This window comes from Nuphar pumila, chromosome 6, assembly GCF_984573655.1.
Source record: "Nuphar pumila chromosome 6, dmNupPumi1.hap1.1, whole genome shotgun sequence".
Lineage (NCBI taxonomy): Eukaryota > Viridiplantae > Streptophyta > Magnoliopsida > Nymphaeales > Nymphaeaceae > Nuphar > Nuphar pumila.
In genome coordinates, this window is record NC_143254.1 from 16399081 (window position 1) to 16421146 (window position 22066).

Consider the following 22066-nt stretch of genomic DNA (forward strand, 5'->3'; position numbering starts at 1 on the left):
AAATGGAAGAGTGGTCACTCCAGTGACAATGCAAAACGAATAAATCCAGTCCATCATCTCATGATGCCAGATAGGGGTGGGCAACGGGCTGCACTAATGAACCGGTTCCACCTGGCCGTTCACCAAGATAGGCCTGGTCAAGCCTGCCCACACTAGGGCTTATGATTCGCGGACAATGCTAGACAAGGACACTATGTTCTGACCCTGTCCAAGACAGTTACATGGAAATCTTTGTCTAGTGTTTGTATTGACTACTTTAGAACAATATTGTCTATTTGTCCCGCATTTGATCCATCATTAGAACAACTTGGACACAAATGTTTAAAATTGGTGTATTTGATAAAAAAACTTCATATTTTAAGCACAAAAAAATATGTTGGTTTTAGGTCTTTTTTAAAAAATTTGCCTCTATGTTTTATCTATGCCCTTTCTTTTTTTGTTTTATGTTTTACCATGTTACTACTACCCCCATTTATTTTTTTTAAGTGTTTTGAGATTTTTTCACAACCGCCATTTCATGTGATTTATAAAAGAGTATCTTCTTCAAGAATAATATGTAATTTTTTGGTCAAGTGTTTGCTTCTTTTCTTATGATCTTATAAAATAAGGGAGAAAACAACTTTGTTCATATAAACTGTGTGTTATAGTTTTGGGATCTATCATTTTTTTTTGAGTTTTACTGGCTTTGTTTTTTGACTCGAATTAGTTGTATCAAATACATAGGTTCATCATCTAAATCAAGTGCTGCGAGCTTAGGAAAGTTGCTTGTTGAGGGCTCTAAGTATGTTAGATGTAGTTTTTGTGTGTTGTTATGCCTGGATTGATTTAGTAAGTTGTTGGATGCTCTCGATTTAAAATGATTTTTTATATGGATGGAATTTCTTAAGAGCTTAACATGTCTGTGTATCTATATGTTTTGTAGTTATAAAATTGCAGATTATTGCAATATGTTTGTATTGATGCCTTCGATTTGGAGTGATTCCATGTTTATAAGTGAAACAAAGTCTATGTCCTTTGTTAGTAGTTGCTTATACAATTTTCTTGAAAATAGTTTACATTAGACTATCATGGTTTCGGATGTACTTTGATGGACCGTGGTAGAATACTTTTGAGTGTTTCCCGGTATGTCTATGTTTGTACATTTCTGAAAATTATACATGAACAATTATCTTTTTCTTTGATGCCTTGTAAGCTTGAGAGAGCATCATATGCTTTTGGTGGTGTTTAGAGCAAAATGATAGAAGGATCAAGGGGTCTTAAATGTGTGCATGACTAAACATATATTCTATAATTTATGCTTTTAAAAGAAAATATTGTTTTTGCTTCTTTAAACCTATTCAAACTACATTGATTTTGGTTCTTTAGTTTTCGTATAATTTATGTAATTTTGTTTGATGTTCCATTTTGCATATTGAAACAAATGTTATGGGAGTTATGCGACTTCTTCAGCTTGTTGTGTGCATAGAATGAGGTTGTTAAAAGAGTTCCCACTTAGAAATGGAATGATGGAAATAATGTTTAAAAAGATCATTTAAGCAACGTATGTTTTCAAAAAAGTTTTTTGTTGTTTTATTGATCATATGCCATTTTTAACAATGTTTTTATTATATTATAAGGAAAACTTGTTATGTGCACAATATTTTACAATTCTTCTTTGCTATTTTCATCTATTTTTGTACTAAATATGATGTATCAAATTAGCAATTTTTAGCATAGGTGGGCACAACCTGAATATGTATATTTATATGGAGAGATTGAGATGACGTGTTCATTGGTCATCGTTCAACTCTCCAATGCCATTTTATTTCCTCTCAAACTTCAAGGATAAGTGCACTCTCATAGGTAAGAACATTATTATTATTTGTTGAAAGTTTGAAACTATATAACAATTTTATTATTTGTTAAAACTATGGGTAGTATTAATTTTTTTACTTATTCTTGTGATTTTATGAAATAGGTATAATTTTGCAAAGTTGTCCACACATGAAAAAGAAGAGGAAGAGGAAGAGGAAGAATACGGGTGTTATCTCATCATGAGATGTTACCATGATTAATGACACATATGCTTTAATCTGTAATGTCCCAAAATTTTAACTCAAAAAATATAAAAAATTTATACACAATTAAATGCAAGATCTTACATATGACATTGCCTTTACTGAATTAAGCTCTAAGGAGCCAGCCTCCCAAGCACCGACATTTAATAGCTCCTTATAACTGAATTTGAGAAAATGCATCTATTAGACAAAACCCTTTTTCAAATAATTTTAAAATTACAACAAAAATTGTTTGTTGAATTCGGTTAAACAAATTGGGTGAATTACAGTTCGATCAATCATCGCAACTAAATTAAAATACCAAGGCCATTCATATAAAAATTAATTCGGTCATATCAAATTAAAAATAATAACAGAGTCTTTTAAAGTCCATCATAACAAAATATACTTAACTTAAAAAAATTCTTAGGAAAAAAAAAGATTGACTCTCGACTCACCGCAACATCCAATCATCGCATGGCTCCTCATTCAATACACATATGTAATAATTGGTGTCAAACTCATCGAGTCTTAGTAGAGAATACTAAAATACAATATATGTAAATAGAATAAGCTATGCATAATACACACTTTCACACAATTACGAATAATCACATAAGCATATATTAATTCATAGCACAATTTTAAGTATCAATACATACCACAAATTGATTCAACAATAGTTATCAAATTATGCATTAGTTAAATAATGCATGTACTTACCAATATGAACCCAATATTACTCTCATGCATGAGTAACTTTAACTTTTTTATTTAGGTTTTCTTTTTTAAGTGATAATGCAATGTCTAAACTAATGCACATTCAATTATTATTTTGATATCCTTATTTTTTGGGTACTAACATAGACTTTACCTTGATCAGGACAACGACTTAAGAAGAGGGTATATTTAAACAAGTTGTGGCTTAACTCTAGCTAGTTATGCACCAGTTACCAATCCTGAATGAGGAACAACCTTGTTGAGAAAGAGCTCCCAACACCTCTATCATGATATATTAGTCTTCATTCATGAGTTATATACCTACCACCCTAAGGCTACTGTGGGGGGAAAGCAACCTTTTGTGCTTTAAATAAACTTCTCATGGAGCTGAAAGTATCGCTTTCCCAATCATTATAAGCATCAATGGAATAAATGCTTACAATTAGATCTTTTATTACATTGATTCTATTGTCATTATGCACAAATATATTTAAGCTATTTCGAGGTTACATACCTTCATTTTTGGCATACAGATGCTTAATTTCAATGCTTTCATAACATACATGCCAAGCATACAATTCATAAAACATCAATATTCATTTGTATATTTCACATCATGCATCAACTTATCAAACACTGCATACTTACATGTTCAACATTGAATTATGATTCACATCATGCATTCACATCATCACATACCAAACATTAGTATACCCATATGTCATGCATTTATATAATTCAGTAGCATATATTTGCATATTTCAGTAGCATGCATTAACACATTTCAGGGGTAAGCATTCACAGAATCTATTGACATGCATTAACATAACTTCATGGCATGCATTAACATAAATATGTGGTGTACATTTTCATACTTAATTGTATTAACATATCAACATAGCGTAATGGCATTGGACATATTATTTATGGAAGCATATGCTTCACACATCCAACCGACTCATTTCTCAGTTAAGCAGAAAATACACTGTTGTTACAATAGTTGCCCAATAGTGTACATACTAAGTTCGAGTCTCAATTTTCTATCAGATGTACCCATATATGTTACCTCTCAAACCCCATAAATCGTTCATAAAAACTCATCATAGTTTGAGAATTATAAACAAATTATCGAAGGTTATTCGGTTCGAAACTACGCAGAACATAACATGTTCTTGACACAAGATTGACAGAAAAGGTTTGGTCCCAATATATTGATCATATATTAATAAAATCCAAAAATTTTAACATAAATTTTTACAATGTTAGATTTCAGATATCGTAAACCTCGTCTCAAAATTCAATGTCAATAATTCACAAAAAATATGAAAGTAGACCCTACTAAGGATTTTTTTGATAGAACCTATTTTCTATAATTTACAAAAAAATTCATTGCTTACATGGAATTTTGGGAATTATAGGTATGGATAAAATTTTTACCATATGTGGTGTGTAAAAATTTTGTCCTCAAATTCTATATTTTTTGAGAATTAAAATCTGACACTAGAACATGTCCAAAACAGTCCCATAAACTCGAGCAAATTTGCGATCTTAGGTTGCGGTGGGCACAACTCTCAAACCATACTACCTTCGAGCCTCACTTTCATTCTAAGACACCTTCCATGTGTGTAGAAGACCCCCAAACAATTTGGTAGCCTTTGGGTTCAGGGTTTGGGAGTTACAAGTCCAATATGAAAACCAATTACGTCCCAAATACGAATCTAACCTTAGATAGTTAGTTCAAAAATTTTAAATGCATGCTTAACACATAATGAAAATGATACAACTTATATGCATAAAATTTTATGATGATTCAATCGCAAATAAACTACAAATGAACATCACATGATCATGTTAACCCCATATTACCTAATTAACTCGTATTAACACATTAAACCAAAGAAATCAAAATTTTAATTACGAATGCATATCAACCAATACCTAAACACGTTTTCAGACCTAATTACAAGTTACAAAATAAACATACAACCCAATATACATGCTGATATCAGAAATTAAAATTAATAAATATCAAGAACATAGTAATTTCCTATAGTTAGTTTTTTTCTTATTTATTTATTTAATCTATTTTTAAATCTGATTTCTTCAAACCACAAAATTGATCAGTCCTCGTGTTGTTACAGAGGGATGTGACCCCGTTCATATGAGGTATCACACCTGATCCATTTATGTATCGGTCTTTCCCAATTCCGTTTATGAGAAAATTTGAGTTTTGATAAAAATTGACTTTTTAAACTAAAATGCTTATTTATATATTTTTCTTTTCTTAAGCATAAAACTGATCAGTCCTAACTCCATTAAATACTGAAACAATTTAATCTATATATGATTCCATGATTGATCCACCAACGGATCAGTCCCCAAGAATTCATTTTTGAGAAAGGTTCTTAAAATCCAAGTTTCTCTTCTTTTTTCTAAAAATATATTTTTTCCTTTTCAAACCTTTAACCGATCAGTTATAACTTCATTAAGACTGATACAGTTCAAGTTTAATAGGGCTCTAGGACTGATCCACATGTGGATCAATTCCCCAAATATCATTTTTGAAATAAACTTGCATTATTACATAAACATCATATTTAACTCAAAAATGATTTCAGTTTCTCGTACTCTTGACATTCATATCAATCACAATGGGGGTCATGGTTGATATGAAGTTTGAAATCTCAGCATTAAACTTTCTAGTATGCTCATGCATATTAACTCTACCTACATGTATGAGCATTAGAATCATTTACCTCGTAAAAGCCAAAAAAACCAAAAAACCAAAATCAAGCTCCAAAGTGCACAAGTACGTAACTCAAACGGGCCGATCGGATCAAATGGCTAGTCCTTCTTTGTCACAAAAATGCTTTCACTTCAATAGAGGTCGACACCCTTGGGGAAAGAAGGAAGAAGGAAGAGAGAACTGAATTTGAGTATAGAGAGAGAAAATAGAGAAAAAAACACAATTCTAGAGAGAGGAAATAAGGAGGGCCATGCAACCCTCTTTTATATCTCTTGGAATTTTCTAATTCTCAATGAGCTTATCTTAGTTTTTATTTTCTCAATCTATTTTCAGCCCAAATTTTCATAACTCTCATTCCGAAAAGAGATCCTAGGTCTAGTTGATATTTTGTGAGTTTAGGAAATTTTTTATAGCTTTAGTCTTGGGTCTTAAAATTTAATTTAGTATGTTTTAGATTAGCATTAGGCATGCCACATGTAGACGTTTTAGCCATTTAAGAGGGCCCACTAGGGTGAGACTTCCAACCCTAGGGATGCCTCTTTGCAAATAATAAAACTTAGAAAAAAAATCTCAGTTCTATTTTTGTGGCTAAGCAGCCAATTTTTATTTTAGGAAACTTTAAAATTTTCATTGACTTTAGGTTCAAGTAGGGTTTTCTTAATAATTTTCAGAATTTACAATGTAGGAAGGTGCCACATAGGGGAACATCCCACCCTATTGGACTCCTTCAATTTTATAAAATTCGGTTAAGTTCTAATTTTCCATTCCACTAAGTTGTTTATTTGAATTTTCCTATAAATTTTCATCTTGAATTTCAAATCTAATTGAGATCCAAACTAAATTAGGTAAATCTACAACACATCCATACATACACAATTACTAAAATCCAAATCCAAATGAAAATCGTTATTCACTTAAAATTGCACTGGAATTAAATTAAATTTATTAAATTCTAAGTGTAAATTAAATCCTAATTAACTTTAAATTCAAATTCAATTATGATTCAATTTAACATGTAAATTCAAGTTGGCATTAAATAAATTTCTAAATTTTACCCAAATTAAATACAAAATTTATATTTTAATCATTTATTAATTACCAAAAAATCACAGTTATTATACAATCATATATTTTTTTGTTTAACATGATTTTATATATATATATATATATATATTGGTGCATATGTACAATTATTATATTTATACATTTGTTAGATTATAAAGGCATCATTTGCATTGTCAATAGGTATATGAATTGGATCCACTGTTTTGATTGTGGGAATCGTTGACCCAAATATTGAAGAAACTGAAAAGTTGTATAGTTGGTACCAATTGTTCCTTCCTTCCTCATTAATTTTGTATTGCGGTTTATTAAATTTTGATTCAAGACAATATTTTTCTTCTAGTATAAAGGGTCAATGAGATACATATATTTTTGAGTCAGATTTTACTTTCTTTGATTTCCTAGATAAAAATCTCTTGCTTGTGACACATAAAATTCTTGGGTATGCAACATCCTTTCAATTGGAGCGTGTTGAATTCACAATTGATCATTTATTGGGATATACTGAGAATTATGTGAGTATTTCTGCAAGTAATATTTTTTTCTTCATATGTATTATAAGTCTTAGTCTTTAAATACATTTAAATCGTTGTAGGACAAGGTGTATATACATGGAGAAATAGTTTACATTGATCTTAACAGGCATGCCATGGTATGAAGCTTGTAAGAAGTGTAGCCCAGACATGCTGCCAAAGGGATTTGTGAGCGTTATAAGATGGTTGCAGTGGAAAAACAATAATTTTTGTTTTCTTTTTACCATTTGTAGATTATAATCAATAACTATCTTAATTTATGCTTAGTTATGTTGTTTGGTTGAATGTTTTGGCATAAATACTAATTGTGACTTATAATAATGGACAAACTGCAGAATGAAAATAAAATTACAATATTCAATGACCAAGCGTTGAAGATCATTGGTTGTCCTGTTGAAGATCACCAATATATAATGTGGAAGGTATCATTTTGTAGAATTGCATGAACAATTTACCAAGTGGTGTATTGTAATTTCATTGCTTTAGATTGAAGAATTCTATGACATTTATTGCATGATGAGAGTGATACAGACAAATTGAAAAATGAACTCTTTGTTGGAACTGGTGATTTATTTGATTTAGTTTCAACAATATAATGTCTTGAAGTTCAATCTTGTGGGAGTGGATAGAGTTGAAGATATAAATATCTAATACAAAATTGTTGACATTCATTGATGATGATGCATTGTTTTTTAAACTTTTCTTTTAAAAAATTGAGACAATATTTGATTTTGTACTTTTTGAAGTGGGCCCACATTATAGTGGGTGTCACTTATGGTGGATATGTGTGTGTTTTTGGACTGTTTGTAGCCACTTATTTCTATTTAATGTATTATTTATTTAGAGTGACTTAAATCTTGAGTTAATCCGGCATGTTATGAGTATCCTGTCATGCATTGCTTAGTTCTTTTTGTGTGTTAATTGTGTTTATTTTAGGTGTTATAGATAGTTATGCATTTTTTGTTGCACGGTTTATTTACAGTCATAACAGATAGAAGAAATTTAATTATAAATAATAAAAAAATTGAGGCATCTTCAAACAATTGTGGTATCTTGATTTATAAGTTTTATCCCCATGTAAAATTGATTCTTTCTTTTATGATTTGCTTTTCGATTTAATCTTCTATCATGTAAAATATTGTTTTTGAGTAGGTCTTCTAAACATGTGCCGTCTGTTGGTTAGGATGGGCAATGCATCTGGAACATATATATATATATATATATATATATATATATATATATATATATATATATATATATATATATATATATATATAGATAGATAGAGAGAGAGAGAGAGAGATGGGTAGTTGCAAAATTGACATGTGCAAAATTGGGTTTTTCTGCACTTCGGTTGTTTTTTTTCATAGTTCTGACCCAATAAATGTATTGTGCATGGTCAATTTACAACGAATCCACACATGGAACATGTGTTTTTGATGAAAAAAAAACTATATTTGAGCCTAAAAATTTTACAAAGATTTTGAACCGTTGATTATTTTAACCTTATAAAAACTCACCCATTTGTCGGAATCGAACACTTCAAGAACTGATCCCTATAAAATCAAGCACATAGATCACATTTAAAAATAAAATGAAAAACCCTAAAAAACTCATTTAACACCTACCCATTACTCTCTCTCTCTCTCTCTATATATATATATATATACAACAACAACTATGCCTTCATCCCAAAACAATTGGTGTCGGTGATATGAACCAAAAAAGAAAATCATTCTGGGTCTACCACATGAATCCTTCTCCTCCAATCATTTCTATCCAATGCCATGTCCTCGGTGAGGTTCAAAGCATTCATATCCTTTCCTATCATCTCCATTCAAGTCTTCCTAGGCCTACCCCGACCTCTTTTAACTAATATATTTTTCCATTTCTCCATCCTTCTAACTGGAGCATCATTAAGCCTTTGCCGAATATGTCCAAACCACCGTAAACGATTCTCTCTCATCTTATTTTCAATGGGTGCAACGCCTACCTTCTTACGTATCTCCTCGTTCCAAATCTTATCTTTTATTGTATTTTCACACATCCATCTAAGCATACGCATCTCAGCTACACTCATTTTTTGAATATGATGTCTCTTGGCAGCCCAACATTCTGTACCATATAGTAAAGCGGGCCTAATAGTCATCCTATAAAACTTTCCCTTCAACCGCAATGACATTCTACGATCGCACAACACTCTAGTTGCACTTTTTCATTTCATCCACCCAACCTTTATCATATGATTTACATCTCCATCAATTTCTCCATACTTTTGAATGATAGATCCCAAATATTTGAAACAGTCATCTACCGGTATTTCTTGCTCACCAAGCTTCACTACACTCCCATCACTACTTCGTTGCTTACTAAACCGACATTCCATATATTCTGTCTTACTTTTACTCAACTTAAAACCTCTTGCTTCCAATGTTTGTCTCCATAATTCTAACTTAGCATTAACCCCAACTCTAGACTCATCAATCAAAACAATATCATCAGCAAACAACATACACGACGACACATTTTCTTGAATTGATCTCGTAAGCTCATCCATCACTATAGCAAATAGGAAGGGGCTTAAAGCAGATCCTATATAAGAAAATTGGTTTCAACTATCTATTGTGGAGTCTAATTTTCAATGTTCAAAGCCATATTTATAAAGTCTGGCCATGCAAATTGACATGTTCTATCTGATAAGAACTTATTGTTAGATTATAATTTTTCAATGAGAAAATATGATTTTATGAATCTTTAAATTTATGGAAATTCTAAACTCTCAATTCTTAAAGCCTTATAGAAACTTGCTCGCATATCACAATCACATTATCCAAAAGCCTTCCTTTGGATTTTGATAATCTTGAAGGAACCCTATGTTCTCTTTCTGACATGATCTTTTTTTTCGACTATCCTATAGGGCCAGGGTTTGGTGATAAATAAGAAAGTCCGATTAGAATCCGGGCCAGAAGGGTCTGATTAAAATATGGAGCTAAATATGATTTGTGTCAGGTTCATGCAATCCTTATAGGATTTGGGTATGGTTTCTCTTATGTTGGTTCCAATTGAACTGAATCTGGATTTGATACCAGCATCTCAAATCAGGTCTGAGTCTGGTTTCACTAGAGTCCGAACCAAACCCAACCCGTTGACACCCCTGCTTGGAAAGGGGTTCCTTCGTGCCAATAGTATTGCTTGACATGCTGAAACTTTTGGGTTTCAGTTTCTGCAGATCAACTGTTTGTTTGCTACCACAAGGTGGTATCCCATGTGGTAAGCGGGCTGAAGGCCCAGGTTAGAATCCCCTCTGCCACGTGGGGCTTAAGAGATATCTGGTAGGGGTGTCCGGTTAATGTAATCCTTATAGTATTGGGGTATGGTTTCTCTTATGTTGGTTCCAATTGAACCGAATTTGGATTCGATACCAGCATCTCAAATCCGGTCTGAGTCTGGTTTCACTTGAGTCCGAACCAAATCCGACCGGTTGACACCCCTGCTTGGAAAGGGGTCCCTTCATGCCAATAGTATTGCTTGACATGCTGAAATTTTTGGGTTTCTGGTTTCTGCAGATCAACTGTTTGTGTGTTACCACAGAGGTGGTATCCCATGTGTTAAGCGGGCTGAAGGCCCAGGTTCGAATCCCTCTGACACGTGGGGCTTAAGAGGTATCTGGTAGGGGTCTGCCTAGGAAGGGCAGTGTGAAGCAATACAAAAAATGAATGATCATTGCAAGGTTAGTGTCTTAGTGATTTCAGTAAGTGTTGCGCTATGTTGGTGGGCAATTCAAATTCCATTCCAAAACTTCATCACATTATAGCAGGTTGTGGCTGGTGTGAATTAGTACAGCTTGATAGGTCACATACAAAACATGACATGTAATCAAGGGACAGGTTCTTATTTCAAAACATGGTGTGGTCATATACAAAACCAAGTCTGCAAACTTTGCAACAGATCTTGCTTGCAGGTGAGTTGAAGAGTAAGCTTATGCTAGTGATTGACACCTAACATCAATACCATAACTGATTCTACTAACAGGAATTGCAAACCTTGGGTTTTTGAGAATGCCAATATGCCTTCTATTTTGTTGCAAAAGAAACACTAATATGCCCCTCATTTTAAGAGCATTCCTAGGTTTAATTAAATGCTCGTCTTCCTGTTTCTGGAGAGGAACAAGATGGCAATGGCAAGCTGAAGGGACATCACGAATTCAAAACTGGGTGTAATCCCCCAATGGGCAGGGGTAATCTCAAGGGTTTTACCAACCAGAAGCCGGCCAAAGTGTGGCCGGTGAGAGGAGGTTTCCCCACTTGGTGTAGCCAGAAGAAAAAATAACGCCCCTCACATGATGATGTTGAAGCCCAGAATATGATATCACCATGCAGGTAAATCTGTTAAGTCCTCCTACCACCCTTTGCCATACATTATCTAACCAACCAAACAACCAACTACAAATCTGAAATATAATTCAAAGTCCTTTCTCCCAACCACCAACCATGCAGTAAGTCAGCTTTTTTTATTCTCAACCAAACGAATCCATCATAGTTTATACCAAAGAATATGCCATGATCTATTTGGAATTTATTCACCACCCACCACCCACCAAATCACAACAAAAAAAGATAATAATAACCATAAACAAAGAGATGAAAAAACGTGCTAACAAGCACCAATCAGAAAGACAACAAAAGAAAAGGAGAACATCGATCACAAGACTAGAACACCTACTCCAACAAATAACAAAGACAAACAAGACTACCAATGAAAAACTCAGTTCCACCTAATGTTCATGTCCATTGATGAAGATCAGTGAGAGGAAATCTTGAGGTGAAGGGATTTATTCAGCCAGGACTTCCACCCGCTCGTGCCTTTAGCAGCGGCCTCCACGTGAAGGTCTGCTCCCTGTTTCTTGCAAAGTATGAAGTTCCTTCCACCAAACGATCCGATCGAATCCTTTGGGCTCAATGCTGATCAAACCAAAGACTAAATAATCAATCACAATAATTGAAACCAGACAGATCCTAATCGATTGAACTGCACAACAAGAACTCAAGAAAGATGTTGTGATCAATCACTTCTTACCATCTGACCCGCAGTTTGCGCAGTAGAGAAGGAAATTATTGAAGTCTGATCCTAGAACCGGAAGCCTACCCTCGTGCGCATAAGATTTGAGTGTTTGCCCAATCACAGCCATCACCAACTCATCTGCATTCACCAGAAATCGGAGAGGCCCCGCACTTCCCATGACTGTAACACTGATCAGCAACCGATTGATCTTCATCTTCACCAAATAAAAAAACAAAATACAAATAAGCCAAGGAACAGATCAAATACAGAAAATACCATTCAAGACTACCAAATTCAGAAACCAACACTGATTAGCTTCACCAAAATATATAGGGCACACTAAACAGTGACCAGCTTCTCATATCCATCATATATATAGCATGAAACCAGATATCCAATAAACATGCAAAGCGAAACAACATCGAAAGCTTGTCCCAAGTGATCAAATTCAAAAGCTACCAAGATGTGTGCAACACCTGCTAAGATGAGTACACCTAATTTTTGTAAACAACCATTCATCTTGATGAATAGATACCAATCCAAACCAACCACCTCTGAAACTATCAACCAACCATACCACATTGTCACTATGATATTAAGGAAAAAAGAAAAAAAAACCCACAACCACAATTCAGAACATGCTGAATATCGCAACCGAAACGCGACAATCCTCGATTTTTTCCTTCAAATAATTCATTAACCCTAGCTCCGGTCACATCAACCCAAAGCAACGCAATAAAAAGAAAACACAATAATCAAACGCAAACCACTCATCCATAATCTCGAACCCGGAATCAAAATCATCAAACAAGAACTAACAAACACCAACCAAACCGTTCAACACAAATGCACCAATTCAAAAAACCCCAGAATAACAAATAACAGCCGATGGATCTCCTCACCTGATTCTTCTTCGGCGACAACAACGAGCTGGACATGAACGGGAGTGACCTGGAAACCCTAACCCTACTCTCAGAGGCGTCGCCGCGACCGAAACTGCTCTCCATCTCGATCGAAGGAGTAAAATCACGGCCTTAGGGTTAGGATTCACGTCAAGAAGGCGACAGATTCAAAGCCCTACAGATCAACTAGCGGGCGGATTCAGGGATCGAGGCCGAGGCAGCGGTAGTACCAGCCCTTGGTGCAGGATCCAAAGGAGTGCACGGCCGGCGTCCGCTCGGTCGTTCTCGAAGAGAAGCGAGGGTCAGCCAGCATCAAACGACGAGTGCCCACCATTCACAACGGAGATAATCGGTCGTGGGGACGTCGGATTCCTCCCAGCGGTGGTCCGGCGATAGTGGGGATGATCCAAACGAGCTCTTCGCGAGGTGGGTCGGTGGTAGGAAGCAAGGTATGAGGTTAGCCGTAGCTCTACGCTGCTTATGGTGATCTGGTCCTCTTCCTCTCCTCTTGTAGAGAGAGAGGTTGGGGATCCCCAAAATCAGGATCTCGGTCGCGACGCGTTTGGGTTTGGGAACAGCGTTGTGGAGAAGTAATGGTGGGGAAATGGGGCTTCGATTACTCTGGGGAGCCTCTGAAGATGGGCTTCTAGTGCCCTAACCCTAACCCTAATTGGTTCTTTTATAGAGGGAGAGAAAGGGTGGCTTTAGACTTGTAGAGAGAGCGAAGCCGTCTGTGAGAGAAGAAGCAAACTTCTAAATTGGGAAAGCATTCTTGAGGGTCACTAACAGATGTCAGTTATGTTAATTAAGCTAATTTGTGTAAACTTAAATCCCAAGTTTTTAATCTTGGTGTCACTCTTTCTTTATTTTTTGGGTAATTACATTTTTTTTTTAAATTTCGGGTAGTTTTACATAGAGGCTAACATATCACAAATTTATGCTTATTTACCTTAATGTTTAAATATTTAAGATAAAAACCTACAATTACTCGAATGACTTGCCTAAATAAGGATGCCAGTGAATCGGATTTTATCTCATGTTCGACTGAATTCAATTCCATTTAATTGCATTTAGTAAGCCAAAACTGTATCCCATTATAATCAGATGCAGATAAGGTTTTGAGTTTTTGCTTAGGAATCGAAAAAATATAGAATTTGATGAACATCTAAATTGGTTTACATGTAAAAATGCAGATCTAGAATGAGCTTTTCACCATTCAAATGTGAATCTGAGTAGGGATGGCAGTGGGGCTGGGGACAAGGTCTCCATCCCCGCCCGCCTCAAGATTTTATCCTCCACCCCCGCCTCCATCCTCGGCGGGGAATGGATTTTATCCTCCATGCCTGGTTCAAACGGGGATGAGGCGGGGCGGGGATATTGCGGGGAAAAGTGGTTGGGGCGGGGATGAGGCGAGGATCGTGGCGGGGACGGGGCGGGGAAAAGTGCACATCCATCCCCGCCTCCACCCCCGGACGGGGATGGATTTTAACCTTCGTCCCCGCCTCCATCCCCGTTTCATACCCTTCATCCCCGGTCCAAACGGGGCGAGGCGGGGCGGGGCCCCGCTTTCCCCCTGTCCACTGCCATCCCTAAATCTTGCAGCAAAAGATGCCACACCGCAGACGAGTGATGTCCTTGTGTGCAACTCTAGGTAACTCTTTAAAACGATACTTCTAACCTTCTAAAAAAAAATAACTAATGTGACTTTTGGAGCACCTCATTTTTGTAGTTAAAATTAAGATTAAATAAGTAATTTTAGAGGGTAAAAGCAACTTAGACAAATGGTTATTGGGGTAATTTATTAAAAAGGTAAGTGTTTATCTTAAATATTTGAAAATTGAGATCATACTAAACATATGGAAAGTTCTTTTCTCCCTAATCCTAACCTAGGTTGAGGTTATATTATATGGGACTTGGGTGGGGTTTAGCAAGTAAGCCTTCTTTTGTAGTTAGCTCTAGTAATTCTAATTTTTGTATCTTATGGTGGATTAACAGATAGTCCCTATCCTAAGCCAACCATAGATCTGATATTAATCATCATAATGTGGGTAGTGCTTGGCCTATTTCCATGTGATATTAAATCATCATAATTTGAGTAGACGTGAATAATTTCTCTTACTCATATGTTCATGACTTGTTAAAGGCTTAGGGCATGTTTGGAAGTGGGAAAAAAGAGGAATTCTATATGAAATGAAAAAAAAAATCTTCCAGTGAACTTCCAAATGAGAGGAAAATTTCTCATATGAAATTTTTTCTTATTTTTCTATGAGCTTAACATATGGTATATATGAAAATTTTCTGCCTAAAGAGGTAGAAAAACAATGGTGAAATTTTTTATATTGGTAAATTCCATGCTTTTCATATGATACTGAACAAGCAAACAAGCGCTTAAATTCTTGAAAAAGCAAGTCCATTCTACCTCATATACTAAGATCTGATCATCATAAGTAGAATAAGACAATGCACAGTTCTAATGATTTTTTAAGATCGCTAGAAAAAATTAAAGATGTTAATTTTTTAATCCAATAAATCATCTCGAAATATACAACTCACCCTACCACTCCGAATCTGAATCTGAATCTGAATCCAAATCCAATTAGGTCAGATCTCATTAAGTCGAATTTGGTAATACCTAGATTCGACCCGAATCCAAACAATTTACATCCTATCTCTATTGATCCCATGAACCTCTTTCTATTGTTGACATTACGTAAAAGCAGCCTAAGACTGAGACCAATGTTGTCATTATCGGCCGGACACTTATCGTATCCAAAGAAAATCAATACAATCTCACTCTTGAATCGGTTATTTTTTAATAAATATAAAAATACTTAAAATTATCTTTTAATATTATTTAATGATTTTAACATGTGTTATGTTCTGATTGACACAATATTTTTTAATTATTTTTTGACAGATTTAGAATGATTCACTTGAGTATAACGATACAGGGTCCATACCGATGCTGACAACATTGACTGGGGCAGTACCTCACAAGAACTTATCTCATAGGGACATCATGTGTTGAATATTTGACATTTTGACTTACCAAAAGCAGTAGGGTCAAATTTGGTAGCCTTTGAATGGGATTAGGTAATTGTCTGGTTTGGTGTGTTCTTGAATTTGAATTTTAAACATTGAAAAATTGCAATGAGCATAATAGGGTTGAGGTCCAAAGTCCATATCCAACAGCTCTGCATTGTGTTCACACCTAATTTGGTTATACTGCCATAGTGAAAATATCACTGTTTTGGGGACAGCCATTTTTGGGTTTTACTTGAACTCCAAAGAATGTGATTCTAGGAAAATCAACTCAACTAGAGCCACTATATGGATCATATTCTGTTCCTATCATATTAAGCATCAGTTCGCGCCAACGGGGGCTCCGCTTGTCTGGTAGGAGCAGCTAGTGTACGTCACCTTGTGTTGAGACTTTGCAAGTTCAAATCTCAATGGTATCGTTGTATAACTGGTAGGGGTCTTGCCTTTCTAAAAAAACAACACTTTCTTTGCTCCGAAGAATTCCCATAATTCCTTTGTTTGGAAACTATGAATAGAACATGTTTGGATTCTCATGAGGACTGACTTCAACCTTACAACCAACAACTGCTGCCTTAAATCTCGTTCTAAGCAAAATCTTGGTAGGAAAAAATCTCGTGATGTTTGAAAAAATCTTGTTTTTTTTTTAATATTTGTATATATATAAAAGTTAAAGCATATAATTATATATCAGGTGTTTTAGGTTCAATTCTCATGGGTGTCACCCCTTGCGCAAGCTAAAGCGTGGCGACTCCTTGGAGACAAGGGTTAAGCTCACAGAATTTTATGCTGCCAGGACAACAACCGTAAGTACAGCAGGCAGAGCCAGCGAGGCTAGGTCTTTGATTGTAGGGGTGTTTCTCTTTGTAAATATAAAAAAACTATAAATATATGTAGATAAAATCTAAAAATATCTTTGTCATATTAATATTTTGGTAAGAACATGGTATTTTTAAAATAGGTGATATTTTGAAAATATTGTAATTGATATTATATTGGCCTTTGAATGCGTTTCTATAAAATTACAGGATTGGAGCAAATATTAATGATATTTATGATATAGTGAACAAACAAATAAAAGCATGAGCACTTCTGAGACTTCCTCGTGGTAGGTAAGTGCCTAATGAAGCATTTCCCTAGGTGGAGGGGTAACGAAGACCTACATAAGAAAGGCGGGGTTAGGCAGACCCTTACCAGTTATACAACCATATCAATGGGATTTGAACTTGCAACGTCCGAACACAAGGTGGCATACACTCTCTGCTCCTACCAGGCAACCAGAGCTCCTGTTGGTATAAGAAAGGTGTTTTTTTTTATAAGCAAGCTGGGGTTAGGCAAACCCCTATCAGTTATACAACCATACCAATGGGATTTGAACCAGCAATGTCCCAACACAAGGTGGCATGCACTCACTGCTCCTACCAGAGAACCGGAGCCCCTGTTTGTATAAGAAAGCCCTTCTTGCACTTAATTTGTTCATTTTGACATGCCCCAATGGTTCATATATTTGTTTCCTATCAGCAGCAAAATATCTTACAAAGCTGTCTACTTTCTTGTATATATTTTTTTTAAAGGTATCAGAACAACAACGGCTCCATGTGGCAGAGGGATTCGAATCCTGGGCCTTCAGCTTGACACAGGACCCCGCTTACCACATGAGATACCACCTAGGTAGTGTCTGCTTTCTTGTTAACATGCTCTGTTTATTTTATATTCATATATATATATATATATATATGTGTGTGTGTGTTCCATACCACTTGTTAGCATGCTCTATTTTTTTTTCTTTTTTGATATTCAACGAGGGAAACCTTGATTCAGGTGGTGGGGCCCATGAAAGATTGATGACCTGCCCTGCCCTGCCATGAAAGAGAAAGATGATCCACCGCTCTTGTGAAAATATTAGGTAAGGAAAAATCTCACGATCTTTTATAATCTTTTATTTTTCTAGGAAAAATATCGATTTGTATAATTATATAAAACTATACGAATATATATCAATATAAACAATATACGAAGGTTAAGAAAAAATGAATTTTATCACCATAATATCATGAGATTTTGAAGATATCACATTTTTTGTGTACAATACGGGCCTTTGAAAAATATCAGCAATGTTTCGGACTTATGATCCACGGGCCATCTTGTATTAAATTGGAGAACCGGCATTTTCACCCTTAATGTTGCAAATTGGTTTCACTTATCCCCTATGTCATTCCTATGTTCATACCTGCATGGTGATTTCGTAGATGCAAGTTGTTTTGATCAAATCGGACTCCATAGATGTGTTCTACATCATTCATTCAGTAAAGATCAACATAAAATTTTGGCAAGGTTGATAAAACATAAAATTTTGTGATGTGAAAAATCATATTTTTTCATTGAAAAAATATGATTCAAGGGTCGATTCTTATCAAATAGACCGTGCTGAATCCATCTATAAGGTCAGATTTGATGTTTAAGATAGTTTCCCTCGAAGAAAAAAAGGGCCAGATTTGAGGTCAAAACAACTTGCATCACAAGATCCAAGAGGGGTATGAAGATGGGGGATGACATAGGAGATGAGTGAAACCCAGCTGTTAAAAGTGTGATAGTAGGCACATACATTTGATGTTGATGGGATCATTGTTTTTTATAACACAACTAGCTAAAGTGGCCTTCCTAACTAAGGGCTTAGACCAAAGAAGCAAGGAATCATCTCTCAGCCAAAAAGGTTACTAATTTGTTTGGTGAATGAATTTAGGCAACAAATTATCAAAAAAAAAAAAAAAGGTTTACATTTTACATGAATGTATTTAGGTAACAAATTATCAAAAAGAAAGATGTCACATTTTTTTATCTCTTAAAATCAATGATTTTGGTATTTTTTTATTATCAGTTTTTTTTTGTTTTCTAAAAAAATTGATTATGGACTTTAAATTGTATACTTGGATTAAAGAATTTGGCTAATACCCACTGACATATATTTTTATGTGTAAAAGTAACTGAATAACAAGGTTTTATAAATTATACATTTTAAGTAAATGTTGAGGTATTCATATCGTAATGTTCACAAAATATACACATCTTATGTCACATATCTGTGCCCTACACGTGTATGTGATGCTGAGAAAGTGGATTAGAAGCCAAAAGGAATTGCTCAAATTAATCTTTCCTCCCTCAATGTCCCTTGCTGGTAGCCTTATTTCTAGCCACCCTTATCTCCAACATTTAAAATTTTTATCATTCTGCTTTTCTCCCAAAGCATTGTTGCTATAGTAAGAAGAAATTGATGGGAAACTTTTCTTGGGTGACTTTGGTAGTTCAAAAAAAGTTTTTTGGTCATAGCCCACAAAGGCTCTGCTCATCTGGTAGGGGGCGATTTGTGAATGTCACCAAGCTGATGTGACATCCCAAGCTCGAAACTCATGGAGGGCATCCCTTGCTGTAAGGTCGAAACTGAGTATACTCCCTGTGGGCAGGAGCGACCTCAAGAGTTTTATCAAACAGAGGCCAGTTAATGTGGAGTATGTGAAGGGCGAAGTTGACCCTTGACTATCATTAAAAAAAACTGTATTTCTTAAACAAAACCAACTATATATTCATAGAAATTATTTTCTGCAAATTAAATGTTGATTGCTAGGTGTCATGATTTTTCAGGAAAAAAAGTGATAAAAGCAAGAGTATGAACAAGGACAGGAAGAACCAAAGGGAGACACGGGTCCTAGGGCCAACAGTTGCATTTATGACTAGGACCCAAGTTGACCAACTGGAAGATGGCTATGGTTGGAGAAAATATGGACAAAAAGCTGTAAAGAACAGCCCATTCCCTAGGTAACATTTCATGACTCAGTCTTGGTAACCTCTCATGAGATTCAAAATCTCATTTGCACAATTAACCAAACATCGAAAAATGAAAATGAGAAACTGAATGTGATTTTCTTGTTGATATTAGTCAAGAGGAGGTAAACGGGTTGGCGGGTTGACCCACCCGCCTAACCCGTTTATTAAACGGGTCATCCGGGTTGGCATACCCCTAACACGAACCCGACCCATTTAATAAACAGGTTAGGCGGGTCGACCCGTTTATTAAACGGGTTAGTTTAAGCCCAACCCGAACCCGCCTAAGAGGTGGGTTGGCGGGTCGTGTCAGGTTTTGCCACCCCTAGGTCTGCCTAACCCCAGCTTGCCTTTCAAAAAAAAAAAAACTTTTGGTGGGACCAGTCTCGAACCTAGTTTGAGAGGTCCACATCACTTTTTGTTCACACTTGGCCATGCGCCTACTGTAGCATGCATATGCATTAGCTGCGAGTATGCAGAGGTCCACAATGGCTCTGCATGCCTGGCTAGGTAGGTCAGCTTAAGCCGTTCAACCTGAAAGATGTCATGAGTTCGATACTCGGAGTGTGCATCCCTTACCATTAGACGAAAACAGTTGGGAGACTTTCCTGATGAACGGGGGGAGGGGGCACCCCAAAGTTTTGCGCTGCAGACATTGATACAGGGTCACAATCAATTTGGCACCTCTTGGCCCGTATTGGGGATGTCCCAACCATTCGGTGGTTTCTCATTAAAAAAAAGGCTATGCATGTAGACCTTGGCCACAACAATGGATGGTTATTGATTTAGTTTTTTGCTTGACTCACATCCTAAGGTAACCACACGGGGTCTCTTCCTTCTATTATAACTACATACCAATGGGAACTAAAATAGATGAAACACACCCTTGACATAGCAGATCCGAGCTAGTCCCAATGTCCCAACTTGTTCATAGCAGTGATAGCTCTTGTAAAACATGCCCCAAAGGGATTAGCATAGTTGCAGCGGGCTTCAGCTGTCAGACGGGCAGTTGGGGTTTCGATTCCCACAGTAGCTAACTCCTTGTGCAAGCCGAAGCAAGCATAGGCCTTGGGGTTGAGGGTACCCTGGCATTTTTCCCACCCCAGTACAAGGATGAAGTCTCCTTGTCTGGGCTCGGGGTTTCCATAGGTTAAACATAGAAAAAAAAAAAGAGAGCCAACAATGAACATCCATCATTCAAATAAACCGATTCTACATGCTTTAGTCCACAATTTATAAGCACAACAGAATGTCTCAGTTCAGTACATAAATGAAGCCAAATTTTCTTTTCTTCTAGTCATGACTCATGAAATGAGATCACTCTGACAGCCTTTTCAAAAATCAAAGTTTTATTTCCAACTGGTGGGCAGATGCTAAATGAAAGGAGTGCACTTCTGAAAGAAAAAAAGATCGTTCGAGAAGCATGGAGATTGGGAAGCATTGTGAGAGCACTTATAGGCATTTGTTTTACCAATTTTAAAGTCTAATATGATGTTGGCACGCATTGGATTTTATAACAAAAAAATATATGTTTGCATGTGTTGGATTTTACGAATAAAATATATCACATGTGTTCAATTTTGTAACTAAAATATATATGTTTGCATGCATTGGATTTTATAAATAAACTATATATGTTGGCATGGGTTGAATTTTATGAGTAAAATATATGATGTTTGTATGCATTGGATGTTTTAGGAAGAATAATATATATATATATATATATATATATATATATATATATATATATATATATATTTGATACTACAAATACATGTTTTGAATTACGTGTGCACAGCTTGAATGATGTACGTAGGAATTATGAGGTGTAGATGTTTCATATTATGGAATATGCATGTTTATAACAATATTGAATTTACATCTAAGTCATATTAAAATGTCATAAGTCATAACTAAACTATTAAGAGTTCACGATAACTGAAAACATTACATTTAACCAATGTCGTACATGCCAATCATCAATCTTCATCTCTTAAGTTCTAATCTATAAAGATCATAAAACTAAACTATCATATAAAGCCTATTTGTCAAACATTAGGACAATATGAGCCTGTTAAACCATTGAAATCATAGTTTCAAATGCTTGAAGAATAGCAACTCAAGAAACCACAGCAGACACCCCTGTGG

The 22066-nt window shown here is 35.5% G+C and overlaps 1 protein-coding gene across 2 annotated transcripts; it reads right to left on the bottom strand.

Annotated features, from left to right (window-relative positions):
- Positions 1–11588: 11588 nt before the first annotated feature.
- Positions 11589–13789, bottom strand: LOC149834111 (uncharacterized protein At4g22758-like). 2 transcript variants are annotated; one of them, XM_090009974.1, is made up of 3 exons: positions 13061–13789; positions 12174–12372; positions 11589–12058 (listed from the first exon to the last, which is right to left on the bottom strand). In XM_090009974.1, the coding sequence occupies exons 1-3, from the start codon at positions 13163–13165 to the stop codon at positions 11898–11900; spliced, it is 465 nt and encodes a 154-aa protein (XP_089866100.1). In that variant the 5' UTR covers positions 13166–13789; the 3' UTR covers positions 11589–11897. The 2 variants fall into 2 exon arrangements, with proteins under 2 accessions (XP_089866100.1, XP_089866101.1); XM_090009975.1 differs by having other exon boundaries at positions 12174–12366; positions 13061–13779.
- Positions 13790–22066: the final 8277 nt, after the last annotated feature.

Coding starts and splice junctions, on each gene's coding strand:
- LOC149834111 (XM_090009974.1), bottom strand. CDS start 13,165: ATGGAGAGCAGTTTCGGTCGCGGCGACGCCTCTGAGAGTAGGGTTAGG. Junction 12,373..13,060: donor TGTCGCCGAAGAAGAATCAG/GTGAGGAGATCC, acceptor TATTTGGTGAAG/ATGAAGATCAATCGGTTGCT. Junction 12,059..12,173: donor CGCAAACTGCGGGTCAGATG/GTAAGAAGTGAT, acceptor TGGTTTGATCAG/CATTGAGCCCAAAGGATTCG.